The sequence below is a fragment of the Lipomyces chichibuensis genome, assembly GCF_038497645.1.
Source record: "Lipomyces chichibuensis strain CBS 12929 unplaced genomic scaffold V1513scaffold_110, whole genome shotgun sequence".
Lineage (NCBI taxonomy): Eukaryota > Fungi > Ascomycota > Lipomycetes > Lipomycetales > Lipomycetaceae > Lipomyces > Lipomyces chichibuensis.
Genome location: NW_027117562.1, coordinates 1 through 10,716, shown reverse-complemented (window position 1 = coordinate 10,716; position 10,716 = coordinate 1). Strand labels below are relative to the sequence as shown.

At 49.5% G+C, this 10,716-nt stretch overlaps 4 protein-coding genes across 4 annotated transcripts; 3 read left to right on the top strand and 1 right to left on the bottom strand.

The window, feature by feature from the left end:
• Nucleotides 1-627: 627 nt before the first annotated feature.
• On the top strand, nt 628-5,217 carry V1513DRAFT_455433 (P-loop containing nucleoside triphosphate hydrolase protein). The gene is made up of 2 exons (XM_066899494.1): nt 628-3,333; nt 3,382-5,217. The coding sequence occupies exons 1-2, from the start codon at nt 750-752 to the stop codon at nt 4,923-4,925; spliced, it is 4,128 nt and encodes a 1,375-aa protein (XP_066750303.1). The 5' UTR covers nt 628-749; the 3' UTR covers nt 4,926-5,217.
• Nucleotides 5,218-6,199: 982 nt separating this feature from the next.
• V1513DRAFT_362748 (uncharacterized protein) lies at nt 6,200-6,565 on the bottom strand (the record flags this gene model as incomplete). Its single annotated transcript, XM_066894739.1, has 1 exon — nt 6,200-6,565. A coding segment is annotated over one exon (366 nt), but the record flags the coding sequence as incomplete, so codon positions are not given.
• A 1,436-nt stretch (nt 6,566-8,001) lies between these two features.
• Nucleotides 8,002-8,995, top strand: V1513DRAFT_455427 (bacterial bifunctional deaminase-reductase). The gene has a single exon (XM_066899493.1). It carries the CDS (start codon nt 8,117-8,119, stop codon nt 8,687-8,689), a length of 573 nt encoding a protein of 190 aa, XP_066750301.1. The 5' UTR covers nt 8,002-8,116; the 3' UTR covers nt 8,690-8,995.
• Nucleotides 8,996-9,860: 865 nt separating this feature from the next.
• On the top strand, nt 9,861-10,716 carry V1513DRAFT_455424 (uncharacterized protein). The gene has a single exon (XM_066899492.1). It carries the CDS (start codon nt 10,109-10,111, stop codon nt 10,685-10,687), a length of 579 nt encoding a protein of 192 aa, XP_066750300.1. The 5' UTR covers nt 9,861-10,108; the 3' UTR covers nt 10,688-10,716.

Here is a 10,716-nt window from a genome sequence, read left to right as displayed (position 1 = left end):
GGGCGTTTGTGGGTCCGACGGAGGAAAGAACTTGTCCGACCGAGAAAGAGCAGGGCCGACAGGAGAATAGGACCAGGAATGCCTGTCTTCCTCACGACCTTGCAAATGAACGTTAGACCTCAAAGACTGATATTGAACTCTCCTAACCCACGGCTTTTGGTTTATCATGAGAATCTATGATATACCCTAACCCTTGAGAAAAATCAATAATCAGCTAACGCTGATTTTGGCTTGAAAACCCCTAATGTGGGTAACGGTTACTTACCTACCGTTATCTTCATGCTATGGCCGTATCCAGCAAGTCAACGCGCTGGTCCCATTTAGTTGGCGACAGTTTTTGTCGCAACAGTAGTTGTTGATAAGGACAAAATAACAGATGGGGAGGAGAAAGTACTACGCAAATTGCAAGGCAGAGAGGCTATTGTTAATGTGGGCTGGAGAACTGCTGATAAAAAATTACCGGATACTGTAGGAGAAGTTGGTGGTGGCTACGGATAGTAAGAGTGCGTCGTTATCGCTCGTTGCATGACTCATAACTTGCCTCACGGGCTCCGAGGATGTCTACCGCGCCGCAGGCCTGAACCGCCGTTTCCTTATCGGACTCACTTCCTCGTACTCGCGTTCTGGATAGCCCATTCCACTTGTCGAACTGCTGACTTCGCATTCCTCTCTTCTTCTGTTTGGATCTTCTTTCCGTGTGTTCTGCGCTTGGCATCACTGATCGCTTTCGGCGCACACAAGACGGCATTATGGCATCTGAAAAGCGCACTGTTAGCTCCGCTGAGACCCCGCTGCTGGGTTCTCGCGGCGGTTCCAGCCCTCTCGCCGTTCCGCCAAGAGATCATATTGACCAATTCTCGGGCCTGCCCCCATCAGAAGCCGCGATCTTACGTGAACAGGTTCAGACGCCGGAAGTGAAGACATCGTTCTTCTCAGCCTATAGATATGCAACCCCGAAGGATAAGTTGCTCGTCGTTGTCGCGGTCTGTCTCGCCGCCACTGAGGGTTCGGTCAAGGCTATCATGCCAATCCTCTTCGGTGTGTTTGCTGAGAACTTTGCGACCTATATTCAATCGAGAGACTTCTACGACTACTACGGTGGATATTCCAATTTCATAACCTATAACGAGACATTCTTTAACGCCACCACATACAACACTACCGACTACGATTCCAAGCTATACTTCGAGTCGCCCTACTATGACAGCACTTACAACTATACAATGGTTCCGGAATACATCAGTCCTGAGGATTTCCAGCGACAGGCTAGCTACGATGCGATATACTTCATCTACTTTGCCGTCGCCGAGTTCGTGACGGCTTACCTTTTCACGTTCATTTTCATCGATCGGGGTGAGATTCTTGCCGCCCGTATTCGCCAGAACTACCTTGCATCGATTATGAAACAGAATATGGCATATTTCGACAAGCTCGGGACTGGCGAGATTACGACTCGCATCTCGTCGGACACGGTCATGATTCAGGAGGGTATTTCAGAGAAGTTGGGATATCTGATTTCGTTCGGCTCGACCTTCGTAGGTTCATTCATCGTTAGCTTCGCACTCTCGCCTCGTCTGGCGGTATTGCTATCCTGTGTCGCGGTATTCATTGTAGGATCGTTTTACTTCGCGTCTACTCGCATGACATCCTTATACGGACAGGCTTTGAACGGATCTTCTGCTGGTGGCTCCATCATTGAGGAGATCCTGTCATCGATTCGCAATGTTCAGGCATTCGGCATTCAGGACAGAATTTCCAGCAAATACGACTACTATTTAGGCGTCAGCCAGAAATACGCCCTGCGTGCTGGGTTCTATGCTGGTTCTATCACCGGCATTGCCTGGCTCGGCTTGTACCTCGACGATGCATTGGCGTTCTGGCAAGGCCCGGTGTTCCTTGTCCGGGGCGAGGTGTCTATTCGTGTGCTCGTCACGATTCTTAATACAATGGTCCAAGGATTGTTCGCGATTACGTCGATTACTCCACTAGTTCGCGCCGTCGCCGCGGCCGCCTCAGCCGTCAACAAGATATACACCACTATAGACCGCGCCTCCGCTATCGATTCGTCGTCGACGTCTGGTCGTACTCTTTCCAGCGTCGATGGACACATCGAGTTGCAGGATATCAAACTTATCTATCCCTCCCGACCAGATGTAATCGTCATGCAGGACTTCAATCTCCAAATCAATGCCGGGACCACCGTTGCACTTGTCGGTGCCTCTGGCTCCGGAAAGTCCACCATTGTCGGTCTGATCGAACGCTTTTATAAACCTGTTCGCGGAACAGTCCTTGTCGATGGCGTCGACGTAAACGATCTCAACGTTAAATGGCTGCGGCAACAGGTCGCCCTCGTGTCGCAGGAACCGATTTTGTTTGCCGGCACCGTCTTTGACAACGTTGCTTATGGTCTTATCGGTACATCTTACGAGTTCGTGTCCGAGTTTGAGAAGCGCGCTTTGGTCGAGGAAGCGTGCAGACAAGCGAACGCCAAGGTCTTTATTGACACTCTTCCGAAGGGGTTGGATACACATGTCGGCGAGAGAGGATTTTTGCTTTCCGGCGGTCAGAAGCAGAGAGTTGCTATTGCTCGTGCGATTGTCTCCAATCCCAAGATCTTGTTGCTCGACGAGGCCACTTCCGCATTGGATACCAAGAGCGAGGGTATAGTTCAGGATGCCCTCGATAAGGCTTCCAAAAACAGAACCACCATTGTCGTTGCTCACCGCCTTTCAACGGTTAAGGATGCGGATATGATTATTGTCATGAAACGGGGTGTCATTCTCGAAAAAGGCAACCATGACGAGTTGATTGCTATGCGCGGAGAATACTACGGCCTTGTGCGTGCGCAAGATGTCGAGCATGAGCTTGAAGTGCACTTGGAGAACGCTGAGCTCATCGAAGGCGCTGAAGTTGACAGCGTTGAAGAAATGCTAGACGAGAACGCTGCCATAGGGGCACACGAGCGCGAATATCAGTTCGAAGAAGAAGCTGGGTCGTCTTCGGATGGTGACAAGGAGACCTCGCACCTGCTTCTGTCTCGCACCAAGACTGCAAAATCAATTTCAAGCGGTATTGTGTCGAAGATCGTCGACCCTGAAGAAAAGAAGTACTCGATTGCCGATATCGCAAAGTTCCTCTTCGAACTGAGTTTGCCTGAGAGGAACCTCAATCTTATTGCGCTCTTGTTTACAGTCATTATGGCTGCTGAATTTCCATATCTTACCACTGTGTACTCTGGCTCCGTAGACGCTCTTGGTGAACTATCCGACGAGGAGCGCATGAACAGCCGTCTGCTTAAGTATAACATTACGTATTTAATTATGGGTGCTATTGGTATGCCTTTTCTACATATAAATACGAAGCACTTTTTAACCGGAATAGGACTTATTTGCCCGATCATGGCAGTTGGAGTGTTCTCTTACTCTGGACAACGTTTGGTCCGACGTATTCGCATGAGCACTCTGCGCCAGATTGTCCGTCAGGACATCAGCTTCTTCGACAGGACCGAGAATACTGCGGGTGCGCTTACATCTGCAATCTCCAAGGATTCAGGTGCAATTGAAGGACTCTCTGGATCCACTCTTGGCCAAATCTTGAGTTCCATCATCATGATTTTCGGTGGCATTGGTGTCGCGCTCGGGGTTTCTGTCAAACTCGCCGCTGTCTCAAGTCCTTGCCTGCCGCTTTTGCTTTGCACTGGCTTCTACAGATTCTACCTTCTTGCGAAGCACGAGGAGCGAGTCAAAATCGCTTATGGCCGATCATCGTCTTACGCATGCGAGGCTGCATCGTCAATCAAAACCGTGGCTTCTCTCACCAGGGAGAACGACGTCATGTCTACCTACGGATCTGCACTCGACGGTCTGTACCGCGCGGGTCGTCGTCAGAACAGTGCCAGTGCTGCCATATATGGTACTTCCCAAGCGCTCGTTTGCCTGACCCAGTCTCTGATGTTCTGGTATGGCAGCACTCTTGTCCGCACTGACGGCTATTCTGTCTACATGGTCTTCGTCGCAATAACCTGCGTCGTCTATGGTTCTCAGAATGGTTCGATCGTTTTCTCGTATGCGCTCGATATGGCCAAGGCTTACAATGCAGCTGGCAACATCAAACGTCTTTTCGAGAAGGAGCCGCTTATCGACTCGTGGAGCGACGATGGCGTTGTGCCACAGGATGTCCAGGGCAATATTGAGTTTAAGAATGTCCACTTCAGGTATCCTACACGTGTCCAGGTTCCTGTTTTGCGAGGTCTCAACCTGTCTGTGAAGAAAGGTCAGTATGTTGCCTTGGTGGGCGCGTCTGGCTGTGGCAAGAGTACAACGATTGGCCTCATTGAACGATTTTACAACCCACTGTCTGGACAAATCCTACTGGACGGCGAAGATATTGCCACGCTCAATATCAATGCTTACAGAAGCCACATTGCGCTTGTGCAGCAGGAGCCAACATTGTACTCTGGCACTGTGCGTGAAAATGTCAAGTACGGTAGTATGGATTCGGATATTTCTGATGAAAAGATGTTCGAAGTGTGCAAGCAGGCCAACATCCACGATTTCATCATGTCCCTCCCAGATGGATACGACACCCTGTGCGGTGCCAAGGGCTCGCTTTTCTCAGGGGGCCAGAAGCAGCGGATCGCGATTGCCCGAGCCCTTATTCGAGATCCAAAGATTCTCCTTCTCGACGAAGCTACGTCTGCGCTTGACAACGAATCCGAAAAGATCGTCCAGACCGCACTCGATAATGCAGCCAAGGGTAGGACGACAATTGCCATCGCGCATCGTCTCAGCACGATCCAGAAAGCCGATATCATCTTCGTGTTCGAGCACGGCCGAATTCTGGAGAGCGGTACTCACCAGGCATTGCTGGCCAACAAGATGAAATACTATGAACTAGTCAAATTACAAGCCTTGGAAAAGACTTGAACTTTGGTTGACGTTATATAAATATATAGCTGTTGAACACAAGTTGCATGGAGGTTTGCATATTTTATGACCAGCCAGTGTGTTAGGAAAGGCTATTGTGGCTCATTTAGGTATTTACTTCCTCTATTCAATTGAAGTCGAAAATTTTTTTGGTATTTTCTGGAGTTGTTTCATTTTCTGGGTATCTTCATTGTACATTGAATAGAGTGATTATAGAAGGTAATATAGAATGATCTATCATGATCTATGCCATTGACTATAGAACCGAATAAAAGTTGAAACAAAAACCATGCAGTCGCTTGGAAGGTTGCACTTTCACGGAGATTTATACTTTGGGTGAAAAAGGATAGGATCTCAAGTCGCATGACGGCTATAGCCGGTGAGCCCTGAACGTTTTAACAGGACCACGAAGACGACCGCCGGGACCAACGGAACAAATCCCTCGGATCGGACGACCTAAGCACAGCTAAGGGTGCCGAGGAACCTACAGATCCGAAGTGACATGCAAACACGAGATCATCGGTTATCGACGGCGGCGTAGGAAACCCTCGACATACGCTGCGAGAATGCACTTCAATTCCAGCTCCGCTAATTTTCGTCCAAGGCAAGCACATGCACCATGCAAAATGTGGAGAAGCCTTAGTATGTTCCGCTGGGTGAGTAGCCCACCGCTCGGGTTTAAACTTCTCGGCATCTGAACCCCATAGTATTTGAGATTTGTTGAGCAGAGCAATGGAGAGCTGAATAGTGGTACCTTTCTCAATGTCCTCGGGCCGCGGGGACTGCTTGCCAGTATGAAAAAGATCATGGCATCGAATGATATCGTGGTGTTCTCGAAGATCAACGGCAGATCCGACAAGAGCAACCCCAGATTGTCGTCCTCAACAAAAGTGACTTCCGTCGCTAGGTCAACCGTGAAAAAACTAGTCGGGTATTGCGCCCTAGCCCTGGGTTAATGGTTAGGGCACCCTTCGGACATCCTACTGAAATGATGGTATCCCCATCGTACCTGGATAAGTTACGATCACATACAGTTGCGTCAAGAATCAGTCTTGCATTCGTTCCGCCAACGCCTGGGGAACTTGTCTACGGCTCAGTGTTTGATCGTGATTTGATCTGAACTGAACATCCATCACTTAACTTCGTTACTCATTTCGCTGCGATCAGAACATTCATACAACAAAGCAGAAGGTCAATATTGTACATCACTAGCGAGGACATTCAGTACCTATAGTGCCAGCCGCCCTTATGAACGGAGGGCTACCGATAGCATTCCACTCATATTCACGGTCTTTACATGAACCTGCTGTTATCCACAGCTCTCGACCATTGCCGTCAATGTACTTGTAACCAGGAAAGTTGTTTACTGCAGTAAAATGGTACGCGTATCCACGAAATCCCACGGCCGCAACATTTGCGCCGTTTTCTCCGTTATTGTTATAAAAGTAAACGCGCGCGAAACCCAGTTGCCCGTAAGTATAAAATGAAACCCTGTAGCGCATCGCTGGCTCGGTGTCATCACGATCAAAATAAAGGTTCCCAAGAACGTAACCCGGCCACTTTGACGTAACCATCCAATAAATGCCGGGTGCATTGTAAGCTGCTCCTTCAGTTGGGTTTAGTTGGAGAAGGCATATAATCAGCTCCGCCCCATGAGTTTAGACCCGGGTGGAAGCTGCGCAGTCGATGCTGTTATAATGGCTAATAATACTCCGAGTCCAAACAATCGCATGATGACCTGGCGAAGGCCGTAGCTCTATACGCAATTACTTAAAACAACTTTGTGACAATCACATTTTGCAATTTCGTTGCTAGGGAAATCCCTTCACCTGTCGCCGAAGGGACAATAGGAATATATATGGCTGGACCTGGTGCGGGGTAAACTGGTTTTACGTGACACATCGTCGACATATCGTCAACACAACCTGCTTGCCTGATCGTTCCCTTGGGCTTGGCGGTTGGTCTAGACACGCGCCTGGTTAAGTACGACCATATACAGCTGCGCGATGAAGATCAGTCTTACATTCGTTCGACCAACGCATCCTAGGTGAATGAATGACATATTTCCAATAATATTCTTATAATTCATCGGGACGAACGCATGTCTGCAATGACAGCTTGGAGAACTGTCGACGACTCAGTGCCTGTACAAATAACAGGCGCTGTATGGGGCTGCAGCCTAACGGTAATATTTCCTGCGGGTATATAATAGATCAGAGTCAGCGAGGCTTTTGATGATTGGTGGCAGGGACTGGTTGATGAGCGGTCGCTTTGGGCCTGTGCCTGTGATGAGCGAAACAAAATTATCCACTGCCTCGAGAGATGCTCTAGTGACTAGCAATTTATCATGATTGGCCCTTGGAGTGATGTTTATGGAGATGTCATTGAATGGACGCTTTGTCATTGCGATGCGATGGCTAGTGTACGAGAAAAGGCCAGCAGTCGGGGTAATTCCAGCTCCAAAAGCGTATATAAAAGTTGTTGCAGTTAAAAAGCTCGTAGTTGACCTTTGGCTTGGTCGGCCGGTCCGCCTCATTGGTGTGCGCTGACCCGACCGAGCCTTTCCTCCTGGATAACTATAGTGCGTTTTATTAAGTGCTATAGGGAGCGAGGACTTTTACTGTGAAAAAATTAGAGTGTTCAAAGCAGGCATACGCTCGAATATATTAGCATGGAATAATAGAATAGGACGTACGGTTTTATTTTGTTGGTTCTCTAGGACCGTCATAATGATAAATAGGGACAGTCGGGGGCATCAGTATTCAATTTATAGCGGCTATGACTATTGTCTCAATTTAAAGTTGAAAAAGATGCGTCAGCACAATGATTAAGAACCGATAAGCTAGCCAAGGGGATGATTATTGGCTAAGAGTAGACCAGCCGACCGCCGAACGCGTCTGGGAACTATTGTAAACAGGATAAGCGCGTGGGCGGAAATTTGCTGACGCGATAATGGCGCGGTCGACGAGCGTGGCGCGCGTCGCCCGTGACGCTGCGGCATCTGATTGGCTGACTGCTTGAAGGCGTATCGATCTCTTCCCCTCCTGACGAGATAAGTGCTTCCTCGTGCTATTATAAAGCAACCGCTATCGCCCTGTCAACTACCACACTTACGACCAAGTTGATAGCCAGTTCCGACCATAATAAGCTCTGCAAGCCAAAGTAATTATCTCAACCTCCCAGCTGAGTCGATGCGCACTTTGATCAGCACCGCTTTCATCTCCCTCGACGGCGTCGTGGAGGCCCCGGGCGGCGAACCAGGCTACCGCAACGCCGGATGGACCTTCAAGGACGTCGAGTTCGTCCCCGAGGCCTTCGAGATCAAGGGGCGGGAGCAGGAGGAGTCGACCGCCATCCTCATGGGCCGGGTCAGCTACGAGGCCTTCAGCCCGGTGTGGCCGGACATGGAGGAGTTCGCCCACTACAAGACCATGCCGAAGTACGTCGTCTCCACCACCCTCACCGACAAGGACCTGGTCTTGAACTGGGGCGAGACCACGATCCTGCGCTCACTCGACGAGGTCGCGGCCCTGAAGGAGACCGAGGGAGGACCGATCATCGTCCACGGCAGCGCCTCTCTGAACCACAGCCTCTCGGACGCGGGCCTGATCGACCGCTACCACCTGCTCGTCTACCCGCTGCTCCTCGGCGCGGGCAAGCGACTTTTCAGCACCACGGACAAGGACACCCAGAAGCTGAAGCTGGTCGAACACGAGGCCTACGCCAACGGTCTGCAGAAGAACGTCTTCGACGTCGTCCACTGACAAGACTCCGGCATCTCGCTCTGCCGCGAACTCCTCGCAGGGCACGGGAGAGCTAGATGCCTGCCCCGGTACGCGCTGCTCCAGACGAAACAGGACCTAGGGCAGGTCGTTCCACTTCGTATATTTGGTCCTTTTGTAGTTTGGTGAATTCCTTAGTGATGTCTAATCCAACTTTTTGGATGGGATGTATTTATTAGATAATGGAAAGGGATATGTTTATTAGATAAAAGACCAATGCTTCTTCGGAAGTTCTTTGGTGATTCATGATTACTTTTCGAATCGCATGGCCTCAAGGGCGAAGGTTCATTCAAATTTCTGCCCTATCTACTTTCGATGGAGAGATAGTGGGGTCCTTGGCATCCACTAGCTAAGGATTAGGCGCGCTAGTCGAGTGTTCACTATATAATGGGCGAACACCGGCGAGGTAACCGGGAACGGGGAAGCCTAAGTTGCGCAGGCAATATGGTGATCCCGTGGCGAGTCGCACGTCAATTTTGTCGCTTGTTCCGTCTGAATGATTTGGGGCTGAATATCTACGTGGAGAGAAACTAAGTTACAAAACGACTGAAACAGACGATGAACTTGATGAAGAACCAATTCAGCGGCAGAAAGAGGAGCCAGGGAAAGAGGAAAGGATAACTCCGATATGGGGAATCGAACCCCGGCTGCAGTGTGTAAGACAGCGATACACCATAGCGGATAATTGTTGGAGAGATGATCCATAGATCCCGTTGTAAGCTTCGGAAAAGAAGGCCTCTCAGAAGTTCCATCTCCCACTTCTAACATTCTCTCTAGCATACGCTGTTTCTTTCTTCACTTGGCATGCGTCCGAGGAGAGTGTCAATCGGAGTTCGTCCGTACGACTGCTTGCATTTGGGACTTTTACGTTTGACAGCACAGCTGTCACAAAGATGAAGGAGTCATGTTTATCCCAGGCCGCTCGGTAGTACATGGCGGCCCTGGCTTTTGAAATGTGGAATAAGGCTTGATAAGCGCAGTGAAAGTAAAGTTCGATTAGAACTTTAGTGAAGGGGTTGCTGGTGTGAGAGGCTAGGCCTTGGCGGAGTCTCGGGACTTGCTCTCGTACAAGTCCCTCGATAAGTGAACCCTGTAGTGCCGCGGGAGGCTATGCCAGAGTGCGGCTCAGCTGTGCCGTCACATCCCCTGATTGGCCAAGGCCGTGGCGTCCCCTGTCCCCTGAGTCCGTAGCTCCCGTTCTTTTCCGTCTCCTTTCTTCTCCTTTTTCTTCCTTCCTTTTTTTTTAACGAATCCTTCTTGTATTTATTGGACACCTAGTTAGCGAAATAGCATTTGGTTACCCGTCACATTAGGATTCGTTCATTCTTACTCACGGTCCAAGCGAGAGATCTTGAAGGTTTTATTTTGGAAAAAGGATACGAATACATAGAAATCCGCAAAATGAGTCACCAGTTGCCTGACGAGGTACTGCGCCAGGTGACAGAGATGTTACAGGCGCAACAGCAGCAGCACGAGGCCAGAATAGCTGAATTGCTTCAACAACAGAAGAGCGAGATGAGCGCGCAGATACAACAGATGCGGCAAGGGCAACAGACGGCTGAGACGCCAGTTATTTCGACCGGGTCTGGAAAACATAAAATGAAGGTCAAACTGGAGTATGATCACTCCAATTCAGCTCTATACCCTGCCTTCGAGAGTCAACTTATCGCCAAGCTTCGTATCGATGGCCACCTTATCGGCGGCGAAGCCGAACAAGTTTGGTTTGCGTTCGGCTGTCTTCAAGGGACAGCAAAGGCCCGTATCCACCCTTGGATGAAAGCCTACGAGAACAATACGCAAAAGTTCACAAGGCAGGAGTTCGTGTTACAAATGCAACGGTCCTTTTCTGACCCAGAGGCAAGGAACAAAGCCTTGCAAAAACTAGGTTATATGAGACAGAGAAATCAGGATTTTTGTAACACCCCGTCACAAACACAGGGAGATGTGCACAAGGGAAATCTACTAAGATGTATATATTGAGAGAGATCTGCATAGGAAGATCTATTATG